The following is a 16,469-nucleotide window of genomic DNA, read 5'->3' as shown; positions in this document are numbered from 1 at the left end:
GTTGAAGGAAATTACCCGAAATTCCAGAAAATCTGATTGTCTTCGGGTAATTTTAGGGAAATTAAATAATTTCGGGAAATTTACGCATCCGGCCCACGGGATGATGTGCGGAAAAAACATATATTTACGCCCATCTGCGCATGCGCAGTTGTGTGAGGCAGTCGCACATGCGCAGTTGGGGAAGGCATAAATTTCAGGAAATACCATCAAATTCCAGGAAATTTGGGATACTATTTAAGGGATTTTTTTTTTTTTTGTGGTGTGGAAGCACTGGTACTGGACCCCAAGAAACGGAGTTTGTAGAGTGCCTCCGTGATGGATTCTTAGAGCAGCTTGTATTGGGGGAGAAGGCAATTCTGGATTTAGTGTTACGTAAGAACCGGATTTGATAAAGGAACTTGAGGTTAAGGAGCCATTAGGAGTTAGTGACCATAATATGGTCAAGTTGACAAATAATGACAAATAAAGGATCTAAGTCTAATCTAAGTCTAAGTTTAATCTACAATTGGAGAGGGAGAAGGGTAAATCGGAAGTGTCAGTGTTACAGTTGAATAAAGGGGACTATGGAGCCATGAGGGAGGAGCTGGCCAAAGTTGACTGGAAAGATACCCTAGCAGGGATGACAGTGGAACAACAATGGCAGGTATTTCTGGGAATAATACAGAAGGTGCAGGATTAGTTCATGCCAAAGAGGAATAAAGATTCCAAGGGGAGTAAGGGGCAACCGTGGCTGACAAGGGACGTCAGGGACAATATAAAAATAAAAGAGAAGAAGTACAACGTAGCAAAGATGAGCAGAAAGCAAGAGGATTGAGTAATGTTTAAAGAGCAACAGAAGGTAACTAAAAAGGCAATATGGGGAGAAAAGATGAGGTACGAAGGTAAGCTAGCCAAGAATATAAAGGAAGATAGTAAAAGCTTCTTTAGGTATGTGAAGAGGAAAAAATTAGTTAAGACCAAAGTTGGACCCTTGAAGACTGAAAAAGGTGAATTTATTATGGGGAACAAGGAAATGGCAGATGAGTTGAACAGGTACTTTGGATCTGTCTTCACTAAGGAGGACACAAACAATCTTTCTCATATACTAGTGGCCAGAGGATCTGGGGTGATGGAGGAACTGAAGGAAATCCACATTAGGCAGGAAATGGTGTTGGTTAGACTGATGGGACTGAAGACTGATAAACCCCCAGGGCCAGATGGTCTGCATCCCAGAGTACTTAGGGAAGTGGCTCTAGAAATTGTGAATGCATTGGTGATAATTTTCCGATGCTCTATAGATTCAGGATCAGTTCCTGTGGATTGGAGGGTAGCTAATGTTATCCCACTTTTTAGGAATGGGGGAAGAGAGAAAACAGGGAATTATAGACCAGTTAGCCTGACATCGGTGGTGGGGAAGATGCTGGAGTCAATTATAAAAGATGAAATAGCGGCACATTTGGATAGCAGTAACAGGATCGGTCCGAGTCAGCATGGATTTACTAAGGGGAAATCATGCTTGACTAATCTGCTGGAATTTTTTGAGGATGTAACTAGGAAAATGGACAAGGGAGAGCCAGTGGATGTAGTGTACCTGGAATTTCAGAAAGCATTTGATAAGGTCCCACATGGGAGATTAGTGGGTAAAATTAGGGTACATGATATTGGGAGTAGAGTACTGACATGGATAGAAAATTGGTTGGCAGACAGGAAACAAAGAGTAGGGATTAACGGGTCCCTTTCAGAATGGCAGGCAGTGACTAGTGGGGTACCGCAAGGCTCGGTGCTGGGACCGCAGCTATTGACAATATACATCAATGATTTAGATGAAAGGATTCAAAGTAACATTAGCAAATTTGCAGATGACACACAGCTGGGTGGCAGTGTGAACTGTGAGGAGGATGCTATGAGAATGCAGGGTGACTTGGACAGGTTGGGTGAGTGGGCAGATGCAGTTTAATGTGGATAAATGTGAGGTTATCCACTTTGGTGGAAAAAACAGGAAGGCAGATTACTATATAAATGGTGTCTAATTGGGAAAAGGGGAAGTACAACGGGATCTGGGGGGGTCCTTGTTCATCACTCAATGAAAGTAAGCATGCAGGTACAGCAGGCAGTGAAGAAAGCGAATGGCATGTTGGCCTTTATAACAAGAGGAGTTGAGTACAGGAGCAAATAGGTCCTTCTGTAGTTGTATAGGGACCTAGTGAGACCACACCTGGAGTATTGTGTGCAGTTTTGGTCCCCTAATTTGAGGAAGGACATTCTTGTTATTGAGGGAGTACAGCGTAGGTTTACAAGATTAATTCCCGGGATGGCGGGACTGTCATATGCTGAGAGAATGGAGCGGCTGGGCTTGTATACTCTGGAGTTTAGAAGGATGAGAGGGATCTTATTGAAACATATAAGATTATTAAGGGTTTGGACACGCTAGAGGCAGGAAACATGTTCCCGATATTGGGGGAGTCCAGAACCAGGGGCCACAGTTTAAGAATAAGGGGTAAGCCATTTAGAACGGAGGCGAGGAAACACTTTTTCCTCACAGAGAGTGTGAATCTGTGGAATTCTCTGCCTCAGAGGGCAGTGGAGGCAGGTTCTCTGGATACTTTCAAGAGAGAGCTAGATAGGGCTCTTATAGATAGCGGAGTCAGGGGATATGGGGAGGTAAGAATGAGGTACTGATTGGGGATGATCAGCCATAATCACATTGAATGGTGGTGCTGGCTCGAAGGGCCGAATGGCCTACTCCTGCACCTATTGTCTAATGACTTGCTTTTTTTGTGTGCCTTTCATTCATTTTTTCTATGTACCTTTCCGTATCTCTCGTTTCCCTCTTCCCTGACTCTCGGCCTGAAGAAGGGTCTTGACCTGAAATGGCACCTATTCCTTTTCTCCAGAGATGCTGCCTGACCCGCTGAGTTACTCCAGCTTTTTGTGTCTATTTTCGGTGTAAACCTGCATCTGCAGTTCCTTCCTACACATCATATTCTAATTTATGTGCAATGCTGTCGCCAAATACAAGGGTCCAGCTAGCTGGTCAAGTCCCTAAAAGGTAACAGTGAATAGACCAAGTAATTACATAGTTAGAAAACACATTGAGACTTGCCAGATTCATGAAAGGTGCTTTGAAAATGTATTATTTCATTTTGTTTCAATTTTCCTATTGAGTGCTTTCACCACTTGGATGATATCTTAAAATGAACAGTCCCATGAAATTTGTCATAGCTAGCCGAAACCACAGTTATTTTAATATTCTTGTATTAAACACCTGTCCAACCTGGACAAGTGCTGCCTTTTCAACTTTCATGGAGCTGAATTGAGAAACTATCATATAAGAATGAATGACAACCAACATGAAATATATATATATATATATCATTTTGATTAAAAAAAAGTGTGGATTGAAAATAAACAAAATGATAAAAAGTAACCGGAGCGGATTTGCAAATTAAAGCCAGTTCTTGCTTTCCAGCTGTGCGCCTGAACAGTGGTAACAATGGTAAAACGTTGTAGGAATTTACTCAAGCAAGACAAACATTGTCCAGTGAGATTAATGGAGTGTGGACTCACTCATTCCAGGTTCTGCCAGATAGCTGTAGCGCTTTCGTAAAGCCATAGATGCAAAAGATTGGCGTCGATCAGAAGTTCTCTCGACCTGGAAGGAAAAAGGTTCGTTAACATTTGTGGGGTTTTTTTTCATGCAAACTGAAGTTTTTTCATCTGCGTATTACGTTTAAGTTTTTAAGTAATTTATCTGAAAGTGTATTTGCACATTCACACCCCACCAAGCCAACATGATGCCGCTTAAGATCTCGATCGAGAAGTCAATTCACGCTCTCCCATTTTTCAATGCACATGTTATTTAAAAAAAAATGCATGTTATAGAAATGCAGAGAAACACTGCACTCACCATCCAGGATGTTTTAAAAAGGAAGCTACAAGTTGTTTCCAATTATTATTTCCGGCTTTAGTAATGCCACCATTAAGACGTTATCTCGATTCCTCCTCCCACTGCTGGGAGGAGCAGAGTGTACAGACCATGGAGTTCACGATGCCAAACTCAGCTAAAAGGTTAGCGGGAAGGGGTTGCTCCTGCTTCCTGCATCTAACAGTCCAACGAATGAAGGCAATCAAGTTGAAATGCCAGCAACTCACTAGAAAGTGAACCTATGTCCTATCGATAAGGGCTCCCTTACTGCATCGTTGGGATTCACGAGAGGTCAGTATGGGCACGCCATGGACAAAGACAGCAAGAATGGAAGTTGTAAACACAAACACTCAACATACAGACACAAGTGAAAACGTTTAGCTACAAGTACACAAGAATCGGATTACTAAATTAATACATTTTTAGTACAAGTGTGCGTTATAATTTGGAAACTTCAGGCACTTTATAATTGGTGGCTTTTAGTATATGGTTACAATAAACATTCTAGTGTACAATGCTGGTGGGGGGGGGGGGGTGGAGGGGGTAACGAGGGGGATACAAAACTGATTAAATTGCAGGAGGCAATTGATATTTCGGCTAACGCAGAGTGATCTATTCCAGCATAAGATACACAGAATGTGTATTGCGACCACAAGTAGATACATTGTGATGCATTTATTGAGCTATGGCAGTTGACCCAGTTTTCAGCAATACAAATTAAAGGCTTTCTTTCCCTGCTAACAACACAATTACGTAATAAAACATTGTACCAGACGTCCAAAAGCACACAGATGGACATAAAGACTCACTCCACTGAACTATTTCAGAAATCCTAACAACTATCTTTAACCCTCAGCAAAATTAAATGGGATCAAAAAATATTACAAAACCTTTATTTCCCAGTTGCATCGAGAATTGGTACAAATTGAGAAATGCATTACGTTCTATTGCACTTAGCCTTGGAAGTTTGGTGAAGTTAATTCAACCTGAGAAACATCAGGTGAACTATTATCGTTAAAAGGTCCAATTGCAAAAAAAAAAATTTGTCCACTGCAATAACTTAATAGTCATCACCAAGTTCAGACATAATCAGATTTTCCTTTACCTCTTCCTCTGGATCTGATTCGGCTTCCTTATGTTCCCAAGGAGCATTGTAGAGACAAGGAGTATTATAATGGACAGCAGGGAAAAGAAACGTCAGGATGTGAAAAGGACTCAGTGGGAGTACAAGAGGCAAGCCAATTAGCACAATATCAAAACAAGTCCAAAGCCAGCAAAACCAAAACAGAAATTAAACTCAATTTCCACATTTACCAAACATAAAAATCCACAACAAATGATGGAAAACGCTGCAGGAACTTTGGCCTCCAAATTACCAGCAGGACAAAAAACTCCGTTAAACAAAACAATGCTAGAATCTAGAAAAGATGTTTTTAATGATTACTTGTAAAAACAATGCAGTCCGTTTTATGAAATTAGTGTTTGTATTTTCTAAAAAAAAAACTTAGGTAATTAGGTCATTTATCTAGCTTCCCCCAACAGAATTAATCTTTCCACATACTTTTTTATGGGCTGGCAGTGTTATGTTCAGATTACAGATAGCTGCTTGTGGTAATCCTTTGGAAGTTTTTGGTTCCTTGAGGAATGAGAGACGACCACAGGGTTCCTGGCTGTTGTCTCGGACCTAGAAACAAGAACAGCTTTAAATTTACCACTGGTAACACTGTTGACCTCTCTGGCCTGGAGAGCCACATTCCAAGTAGTCGACAATCTTCCCCATTTGTTTCTGTGTGCCAAGTATGTGTCTACCACACGATGGCATCGGCAGCTGCACACATTCAGATGGTTTAATACCATTTAGAAGCACTTCAGGAAATCATTCAGAAGCTGACGTTATATTGGGTTTGGGTGGTGTGAGCAGATTGGTCTTTAGCCTTTCATTTCAGCAAGGCCCGTACTGTCGGCTGCACGAGTTCCATGTGTAATCGGGATGAACAGTTTCTATTCAATTCCCAGTGGGGTTTATCCACTGGTACAAAAGCCATCAGTAAATAGCAGCATAACTCAGAATAGCAGAAAGGATAGTTTTATGGGAATTGGATGAATAGCACTCCGGTGCATTCAAGGGAGCTCATTTGCAATCAAGGATACAGGGGACTCCAGATGCTGATTTACAAAACAAGACACAAAGCACTGGAGTAACTCAGCAGATCACTGGAGAACATGGATAGATGATGTCTTGGGTCAGGACATTTCTTCAGAGTGTCCCAACTCAAAACTTCATCCATCCATCTTCTTCAGAGATGCTGCCAAACCCGGTGAGTTACTCCAGCACTTTGTGTATTCATTTGAAATTAAAATCGATGCCCACTGATGGGATAATGGAAGTGAGCCCGACTTTTATTCCAGTGTATTGCTAATGACGTTGATACTGAGTGCCTAAAGCAGAGTTATATCCTTTTGCTTCATTGCTACAAGCCCCCATCCCGTGCAACCCAGGATCTCAGCAAAGCCGAGCGATATGTTTACATAATCTGTTGTGCTGTTGCAAGTAAGAATGTCATTGTTCTGTCTGGGACAGAGGATAATAAAACACTCTTGACACTCAGTGTGCAATGTCATTTTGATAAAATATTAAATTGAAACCACATCTTGTCCTTCAATGATCCAGTGCTACTTTTCAAAGAATGTGGGCATTCTACCATCAGAAATTATCTGGATCATCACATGACCTTGGTTTTCATGGGACACTGCTGCCTCTCAACTCATGGCTGAAAATTTAACAAGACCAGGCAGATTTAATTAGCCATAAAGAACACGAGTTTTGAAGACACAATCACCTTATTAAAAATGAAGGTTCTCCTCTCTTTTACCTCTTCTCTATGATCTGCACTATATTTATCGCATTGATTGGTCACATGATATTCAATTCTCCTATCCTTAGGGCAATAAATATGATGTGCATCGGATTGGTCACCATAACGGAAGATAAATTGAGTTTACCATTAAGGACTATTGATTCATCGGCTCAAAGTACCACACGTCAGGTGCAAATGTATGTTTGGAAAAGGGTTTTCTATTTAGCTACTGCATATAAAATGGTTTAGTTTAGAGATACAGTGCGGAAACAAACAGGCCCTTCGGCCCACCGAGTCTGCACCGACCAGTGGTCCCCACACATTAACACTATCCTACACACACTACGGACAAATTACATTTATACCAAGCCAGTTAACCTACAAACCTGTACGCAATTGGAGTGTGGGAGGAAACCGAACTTCTCGGAGAAAACCCACGCAGTCAAGGGGAGGACGTACAAACCCGTAGTCGGGGTCCAACCCGGGTCTTTGGCTCTGTAAGTGCTGTAAGGCAGCAACTCTACCCTTGCGCTACCTTGCCGTCTTCTGCTTTTTTTAATAAAATACAATAACTGTTACATTCAACTGAGGATAGGGGACTGGCATTAAGAATCATCATACTCATCTGAACATCAGAGTCTAATAAATAAATGACTGGTAGTCCTCACTCCTCTCTTTATGCCGTGTCTTCAACTTCGAGATTCTAAACTTTTTATATCCCACCCTAACCGTCTCCCACTTTCTTTCCTCCTTTAAGATACTTCTTCACAACTATGACATTGGCAGAGGCAGCTTTGAGGTGCCGTTTGAAGAGCTGCGGTCACATAACTTAACAACACGAGTTTAATCCTGACCTCCAGTGCTGATGGCGTGAAGATTGCACGTTTTCCTTATGATCGCTTGCTGCAGGCGGACTGATTTCCTCCCACATCCCAAAGGCATGCAGTTTGGTTGGTTATAATTATGGTTGGCCACCATAAGTTGCCACGTGCATATGATTGGTGAGGTCTTGGAGGAGTTGATGGGAATATTAGTTATCTTAAAACTTAATTAGTCGAAATAGGTGCATGGTGGTGAGTGTGGACTCAGTGGGCCAAAAGGTCTGTTTCCAGGCGATATGATGTGTGCGTCTATGATTAAATTGGAGTCATTACAATGGGCCAGATTGTGCTCAATTCTTTGAGGTAGAAACAAGCCCGAGTTGGATTTTGGTACATCTGACCACCTGCTTCCCACCCCTTCCACCCCCTCCCCTCCCCCTTGCTTCCAGGGCTGGTCCTACCACCAAATCTAGTGGTAAAGCCCTGACAATCAAAGCAATGGGGCAGGTGGACTTGTTGACACCCTAATTAGTTGATGGACAGATGTTTGCTGGAAATTGGGAGATATCCTTCCTTTTCTTTGAAAACTGTCCATTTGGTGAGGGAAATTAGATCTTGGTTTACGTTTTCATTCGAAAGCTGGACAATGCCACACACACTTCGAACCACAAAATGATGTCCATCTAAATCAGAGGCCTTGTTTTGTGCTGATACTTGAATCCAGGACCAATGGGATATTTAGATAAGACTTCTCTCTACTGAGCCAACTCAACAGGTTCTTGACCAAACGTTCGGCCAGTTATCCTAGTTCTTTCCTTCTATATCGAGATCTCTTTCGGTTGCCTGACTACGTTCCTCTGAAGTGTCATGGAATGCAAATGTGATGTACAAATCAATGCAAAATTGACGCCGTCATCGTCTTACCTTCACACCAAAGGGCAATCTATTTTCTTTGAAAGCATAAAAGTTGAATACAAGCTGCTGGCCTGCTTTGGCTAGAGGAGCCAAGTTTCCATAGCAATCCACGAAGATGGGTTTACCTTCTAGAACCTGTTGGTTATCATTGCAAGGTTACAAATAAACACATTGACCAAAGAATAGTTAGTCATCTTGATGTAAAGGCAGTTAATGGTTTGCTGTCCTGTAATAGTATTAGGGTAATATCAGTGGGATATTTTAACTTTCCAAGTGCGGGTGTCAGCAGTTATGGGGAGAAGGCAGGAGAATGGGGTTCGGAGGGAGAGAGATCAGCCATGATTGAATGGTGGAGTAGACTTGATGGGCAGAGTGGCCTAATTCTGATCCTATCACTTATGACCTCATTGACCGGGTCACCCGCAGTGCAAAGGGCTTAGATGGGCATTTTGGTTAGCATGTACGAGTTGGGCCAAAGTGCCTGTTTCTGTGCTGTATGACTCTTAAGAACATAATTTCAATCCCTTTAAACCTGTGTTTCATAAAAACAGCCGCCAATAGAGAATTTCTCAAAGCCTACTTTTAATTACTTAACTTTATGAGGGAGCCTGCCCAGACACTGGGATGGAACCCATAGCAGGTTCCACCCATTCCAGCATTTCTATAGATTGGAAGCTGATATTCATGGCCCAGGTGCCAGGAGCAGCCCTGGGTGCGTTTAGTGGGAATGGGAGCAGCCCTTGAAGAGCAACAGACTGAATGGGAAGCGAGTAAGAGTTTACTTTCCCCTATTAGACCACCATGCTGAGGCGATAGCGGCTGCCTTCCTGACTGAAGCCTAAAATCAGCATTACAAAAAGTGAAGGGCATGTCCCACTTGGCAATTTTTTCGGCGACTGCCCGCGCCATATCAGTGTCACCAAAAGATTTTGAACATTTCAAAATCCAGCAGCGAGAAAAAAAGTTGCGACACTTTAAAAAACACGGCGTGTCATACATCATCACGCTGCATCATATGTCACCGCGCTGCGTCACGCCGCATATTTTTCGGTGACCTGATACATCAGTTATTGATGCCAGCAGTCGCCGAAAAAAAATTGCCAAGTGGGACAGGCCCTTGAGACTTCCATTCAGGAATCAGTTGAAAGACAGTTATTCAATCATGTCTGTTGCACACTTTCATTAAATCATGGCTGATGTCTCAACATTACCCGTTTCTTGTCCCTGAATGTTCTCACTAATAAAAATAATCAGTCATGGCCTTGAGAGCTCCAAATATCTCTCTAGCAATGCCGATGAATCCAGATCGTCCCCACGCTTTGAAAAAAAAGTGGTTCTCTTCTCGAATTTCTCATCAGATGAAATCTGGGTGACAAGGACATGTTGGGCTAGAAGGCCAGTTTCCTTGCCTTGTGACTCTATAGGCCTAGCAAAGGTTTTATTTGTGTATAAACTTTCACATGTCTGTTATTGACAATAAAATAAAATCAAAGCTAATAAAACCAAACTATTAAAATGTGAAACATGTTCATAACATAGAAAGGGTGTGGTCTTGTGAGAATGAGGGCAGAATAGAATCCTCAGGATGTTGCCTGGAATGGAGGGGTTTGGTTACCAGAAGAGGTGGGATAGGCTGGGATTAGTCTAACTGCAAGAGGCTGACGGTTGATAAAATTACAAAGGATTAGGTAGGATCGAAAGAGATGGCCTTTCTCCCAAGGAAGGGGAGATACTGGAGAACAAAAAGCAATTAGATAGGAAAGGAACAGTGGGATACGAGCCAAATGCAAGCATAGTGTGGACCAGTGATTCCCAACCTGGGGGCATATGGCCCCAAAGGGGCCATGGCAAATTTCAGGGGGGCCACAGAAAAATTTTGGGATTTAGGGGGCCACAGGTTCAATGAAGGGGGGGCCACAGAGCTACCGCCCTGTTGCCTCCTAAATTTCAGTTCTAATAAATTTAAATCTATGTAGTTGAAATATTTTTGATGTTTGTGGAATAGAATAAAAGAGAATATATGTGCAATTAATAGACACTGATATTTTTATGGAAGGTATTATAATATTGAAGTACTTTTTTCCTGCTAATAATGTCAGGGGGGGGGGGGGCACAGAACAATTAAAAGATCCCAAGGGGGCCATGAGCTAAAAAAGGCTGAGAACCGCTGGTGTAGACAACCATCTAGGTTGGCATGGACGAGTCGGGCTTGGTTCTGTGCTTTCATCACCTTTTATCACCATCACAAAATCGCCCTTGCGGCCTGTAGTGAGCTGACACGCAATAGAAACCACACCAATTGCTTGAAAGTGTACCTCAATGTCTTTGCTCCGAGCCACTTCTGTGAAGTTTTCCTGCTGCTCTAACGTCTTGTCAACTTTGTCGTCGGTCATACAGAAGCAACGCAGACGGGCTTCCACTGGGTCATGCATTTTGGCAAATACAACAAATTTGGCCATGTAGGGGACACAGATTAATTCCCTGTAGAGCTGAGTGGCTAAGCTAACCGTTTCTGGCACCTGATGACAATCGACAAGCCAAAACCTGTGCAGGAAACGACACACACGAGGTCAATGAGATCTTTGGAGGGCATTGAACGCAGTCATGCTCACGTACAAGACCATTTAGAACTGGAGATCACAAATTACTCGCAAAGTCGGGCCATATGAATATTTTACTGACCATTGTTTCGTTAAACACTTCTTTCAACTCTAACAATTATCAAAATCAAAAATCGACAAAACAGCTTCTCTGGTTAAATACTTGCAAAGGACGGGTCCAACACGAGTGACTTTCCCCACTTTTGGAATCTTTGGCCTATTCATTACGATTATCACTTATTATTTTTATACATTGGAAGCACAAATACAGGAAGTAGCAGGAATAGTTAACATTCTTTGCCTTTTTGCACCTACAATTCTCGAGTGCTGTTCCCCAGAATGGTTCATAGAAATTAACAAAAAGTAGCAAATTCCATTGTTTTGTGTATACAATCTTTTTTCATACGCTGCCTGTCAATAGCAATTAATTGTGATTTACTCACTGCAGTGCAGCAAGGTCAACAAATAAATTGTGTGGAACTTTTTTTTTGTCTTGCATGCCTTACAGAACACATTTGCTGTATAAAAGAAAATGATAAACTGTACCTGGCAGAGACATTTGTTGTGAAAGAAACCCCTTCGTTGACAAAGGTTAATGGTGTTGTTCCGGTTATGTCTTCCCACTGTGCAGGAGATGTGCCCCCTAGCAATGAGAAAGAAAGCGGAAGATGTCATGTCCAGTGAACAAGGGGATTCAGGAATGTGCAGGAAGGAACTCCAGATGCTGGTATATACCGAAGGTAGACACAAAATGCTGCACTAACTCAGCGGTTCAGGCAGCATCTCTGGACAAAAAGGAAGGGTGAGGATTCGTGTCCGAATCCTTCTTCAGACCCCACCCAAAACGTCACAGAAGGGTTTCGGCCCGAAACGTCACCTATTTCCTTCGCTCCATAGATGCTGCTGCACCCGCTGAGTTTCCCCAGCAATTTTGTGTACTCCAGAGATGCTGCCTGACTCAAGTTACTCCAGCACTCTGTGACTAAAGGGATTCAGGACATCCGTCGAAGTGACTATACAGGAATAGTGACATTCATCAACATCTGAAATCCCAATATATTCCACAGTTGAAACTTATGCAATTGGTGGTTTAGTTTAGTTCAGAGATACAGTGTAGAAACAGGACCTTCAGCCCATTGAGTCCACGCCGACCAGCGATCCTTGCACACAATCACTATCTTACACACTAGGGACAATTTACAGTTTTATCAAGCCAATTAACCTACAAACCTGTCCGTCTTTGGAATGTGAGAGGAAAGCGGAGCATCCGGAGAAAACCCACGCAGGTCACGTGTAGAACGTACAAACCCTGTACAGACAGCACCCGTAGGCAGGATCAAACCTGGGTCTCTGGTGCTGTAAGGCAGCAACTCTGCCAGTGCGCCATCGTGCCGCGTACGGTAGGCCAGGTTTACCTGGTGGATTAAACTTTTATATCCAAACCCCAACCTACAGAAAATCCAGACTATCTATCATCACTATCTATCATCAGAATGCAACAGACCACCCTTGGACTTTAACTATATTCTTCATCTCACAAGAAGCTGCTTTCACAAATATCCCTTCCCAGAACTAGAGATACAACAGTTGCAGAATGCAACACTTGCAGCATCCAATGCAATAACTTGCAGCAAAGCTATGTCAAGAGCACCTCCTAAACTCGCAGCCTGTGCCACCTGAACAGCAGTAAGTGGCATTGTTTAGTTTAGAGATACAGCGCGGAAACAGGCCCTTTGGCTCACGGAGTCTGCGCCAACCAACAATCACCCCGTACACTAGTTCTACCTAACGACAATTTTACAGAAGCCAATCAACCTATAAACTTGCACGTCTTTCGAGTGCGGGAGGAAAAAAAGAGCACCGGGAGGAAACCCACGCGGTCACAAGGAGAACATACAAACTCCATAAAGACAGCACCCTTAGTCAGGATCGAACCCGGGTCTCAGGCACAGTAAGGCAGCAACTCTAGCGCTGTGGCACTGTGCCGCCCTTTGTGTTTCTTGTGCAGGACTATGTGCCAAAGACCGGCTAAGATGCGGCACCTTGGTCAGCATTGGAAGAGTTGGGCCGAAGGGCCTGTTTTGTCCCCTTTGGCTCTATGAGGTGTATCGGTACACTACCATCTAACTCCGAGCCGTAACATCCTGATAAAGGAACATGTCGTCCACTCTTTAATCACCACTGGCTCTAAATCTGCAAACTCTCCACTTACCGATGCCATGGGAATAGATTCATCGCTACATACACGGCAATTCTAGTTGCTGCCTTACATCAACGTTTCAAAGCACTGGGCGCCACAGTGGCGCAGCGGTAGAAATGCTGCCTTACAGCGCCAGACACCCGGGTTCCATCCCATCTACGGGTGCTGCCTGCGTGGAGTTTGCACGTTCTCCCCGTGGCCGCGTGGGTTTTCTCCGAGATCTTCGGTTTCCACCCACACTCCAAAGGGATGTAGGTTAATTGGCTTGCTATAAATGTAAATTATCCCCAGTGTGTGTAGGATAGTGTTAATGTGCGGGGACCGCTGGTTGGCTGTATCTCTAATCTAAACTAAACACAATACAATTCAGGATGGGCAATAAATGCTGGCTAGCCCTGCTGGTAATATCTTCACCCAGGATAAGGACACTATGCAGTTGATCATAAGATCACAGGAGATAGGAGCAGAATTAGGGCTTTCGGTCCATCAAGTCTACTCTGCCAATCAATCGTGGCTGATCTAGCTCTTCCTCCTAACCCCATTCTCCTGCCGGCGTCTTCTCTCCATAACCTCCGACACACGCACTAATCAAGAATCTATCTATCTCTGCCTTAAAAATATCCACTGACTTGGCCGTTACAGCCTTCTGTGGCAAAGAATTCCACAGATTCACCACCCTCTGACTGAAGATTTGAGTTAAGCAACTATTTCATGCTCACAATATCACTGTACGTCAATTAATTTTGTTAAGGGGAACAGGATCAGGCCAAACCTACCTGTTATACTACACAGCAGCCGGAGGCTTGGAGCATCTCCTCGGTTTCCATTTGCCACATCTCCCGATGCAGATGGCACTGGAATAGTCATGGTGATGGGTTTGTGGAATTTCCTTCTTCGAGGCTCCACAGTTACAATGGGACTAAACGTGGCTCTGTTCCCAAGGATCTTTTTCACAAGTTCATCCAGGACTGGCTGGGCCTGCAGAACAAGCACAAAACAAACGTTTAAATGAGATAAATATATACCGGGTGCGTCACCACAAGCAATGTGGGCGGCACGATGGCGCAGTGGTAGATTTGCTGCCTTACAGCGCCAGAGACATAGAAAATAGGTGCAGGAGTAGGTCATTCGGCCCTTCGAGCCAGCACCGCCATTCAATATGACCACGGCAGATCATCCAAATTCAGTACCCTGTTCCTGCTTTCTCCCCATATCCCTCGATTCCGTTAGCCCGAAGAGCTATAGCGAACTCTCTCTTGAAGACGTCCAGTGAATTGGCTTCCACTGCCTTCTGTGGCAGAGAATTCCACAGATTCACAACTCTCTCTCCCGGGTTTGAACCTGACTACATAGAAACATAGAAAATAGGTGCAAGAGTAGGCCATTCGGCCCTTCGAGCCTGCACCGCCATTCAATATGATCATGGCTGATCATCCAACTCAGTATCCTGTACCTGCCTTCTCCCCAAACCCCCTGATCCCTTTAGCCACAAGGGCCACATCTAACTCTCTCTTAAATATAGCCAATGAACTGGCCTCAACTACATTCTGTGGCAGAGAATTCCAGAGATTCACCACTCTCTGTGTAAAAAATGTTTTTCTCATCTCAGTCCTCGGTGCAGAGATTGTACGTTCTCCCCATCACTTGCGTGGTTTTTCTCCGGGAGCTCCGACACTCCAAAGGCATTTAGGTTTGTAGGTTAATTGGCTTGAATCAAAATTATAAATTGCCCATCGTATGTGCATGATAGTGTTAGTGTGCGGGGATCGCTGGTCGGTGCCGACTCGGTGGGCTGAAGGGCCTGTTTGCGCACTGTATCTTTAAACCTGGACTCGGCTTACAAAACCCGAACCCTCCTCACCAATCTGTAAAAGGACCTCCCAGAAGTAAACTAAAAGTATTAACTCAAGAGTCCTTAATTTAAAATAGCAAACAGCCTCAAAAGGAATGGCTGGTCAGTGAGACTATCTATCCCTTGCTGGGACTTCCTCAAAGGGAAGATTTCCTCTGGGGGTTTTACGAGATTAATGATTTTATCCTGTCGCACAAACAGAGACGAGATGTAAAATAATTTGCAACTGAATGAACTGCTGTGTAAACCAGGAAGCATTTTGGGATCAATGGGAAGTTGTGGGCTTTGCACTTCATGACCTATTAACCTTTAGCTCTGCAAGATTCCTGTGAGGCGGGAATACGACACCACTCCAAAAAGTTATAATTCCAAGGAAAGTTGGCAAATCCGTCAGGAACAGTTGTGCGTGTCTGGAGGAGTCGGAACGATGAGCTCATTGTGGGAAAGAATCTAAATGGACCAGCAAGCACTTTCACAAATTGCATCATCTTTCTGCAGTTGTCTCCACCAGGGAGGCTACACTATTGACAGATTGATTTACATCGTGAAATTAAGGTATAATTCAAATGCCATTCATTATTTTGGCCCATTTCAAATACTTGTCCAACCCCCGGTCATTCCTTCTTCTCCCCGCTACTGTTGGGCAGAAGTTTAGTTTAGAGATACAGCGCGGAGACAGGCCCTTCGGCCCACCGGGTTCGCGCCGACCAGCGATCCCCGCACACTAACACACAAGGAACAATTTACATTTATACCAAGCCAATTAACCTGCAAACCGGCACACCTTTGGAGTGCGGGAGGAAACCGAAGATCTTGGAAAAAACCCACGCAGGTCACTGGGAGAACGTACAAACTCTGTAGAGGCAATCACCCGTAGTCGGGATCGAACCCGGGCCTCTGGCGCTGTAAGGCAGCAACTCTGCCATTGTGCTATTATGCTGCCCTGAAGATAACGAAGCTGGAATGCACACACCACCAGACCCAGGAACAGTTTCCTCCCCTCTGTTATCAGGCTTCCACCTGGGTACTGTCTGAATCACCTCTACCCCACTGCAGACATTGGACTTTATCTGTGGAACTCATGTGCTGCAATGCTGAGAACTATATTCTGCACTGTGTTCCTTCCCCCTTTACTCCATCTATTGTACTCGAGATTGACTTGAATGGTATTTATATATAGTATTATCTGATCTGATTGAATAGAATACAGAACAAAGCTTTTCATTGTACATTGTACATGTGATAATAATATCTAAACCATTCTTCAGAAATTATAAATACAGGTACAGAAAACCATGCTATAATAAAGATGAAAAGGC

At 43.5% G+C, this 16,469-nt stretch overlaps 1 protein-coding gene across 39 annotated transcripts in view; it reads right to left on the bottom strand.

Moving 5' to 3' along the window:
• Nucleotides 1–16,469, bottom strand: part of ank3 (ankyrin 3) — a 523,147-nt gene that overhangs the window by 36,510 nt on the left and 470,168 nt on the right. For 30 of the 39 annotated variants that reach the window (XM_033034307.1, XM_033034304.1, XM_033034328.1 and 27 more), the window contains 7 exons: nt 14,075–14,276; nt 11,645–11,741; nt 10,814–11,042; nt 8,508–8,633; nt 5,466–5,588; nt 5,010–5,036; nt 3,547–3,631 (listed from right to left, as the gene is read on the bottom strand). In XM_033034307.1, the coding sequence (XP_032890198.1) occupies nt 3,547–3,631; nt 5,010–5,036; nt 5,466–5,588; nt 8,508–8,633; nt 10,814–11,042; nt 11,645–11,741; nt 14,075–14,276 (889 nt within the window). The remainder of the gene's footprint in view (nt 1–3,546; nt 3,632–5,009; nt 5,037–5,465; nt 5,589–8,507; nt 8,634–10,813; nt 11,043–11,644; nt 11,742–14,074; nt 14,277–16,469) is intronic. The other 9 variants (XM_033034303.1, XM_033034318.1, XM_033034322.1 and 6 more) reach the window with 1 other exon arrangement.

This window comes from Amblyraja radiata, chromosome 15, assembly GCF_010909765.2.
Source record: "Amblyraja radiata isolate CabotCenter1 chromosome 15, sAmbRad1.1.pri, whole genome shotgun sequence".
Taxonomy (NCBI): Eukaryota; Metazoa; Chordata; class Chondrichthyes; order Rajiformes; family Rajidae; genus Amblyraja; species Amblyraja radiata.
Note: the sequence above shows the minus strand (reverse complement) of the source record. Positions and strands in the feature narration are given on the sequence as shown.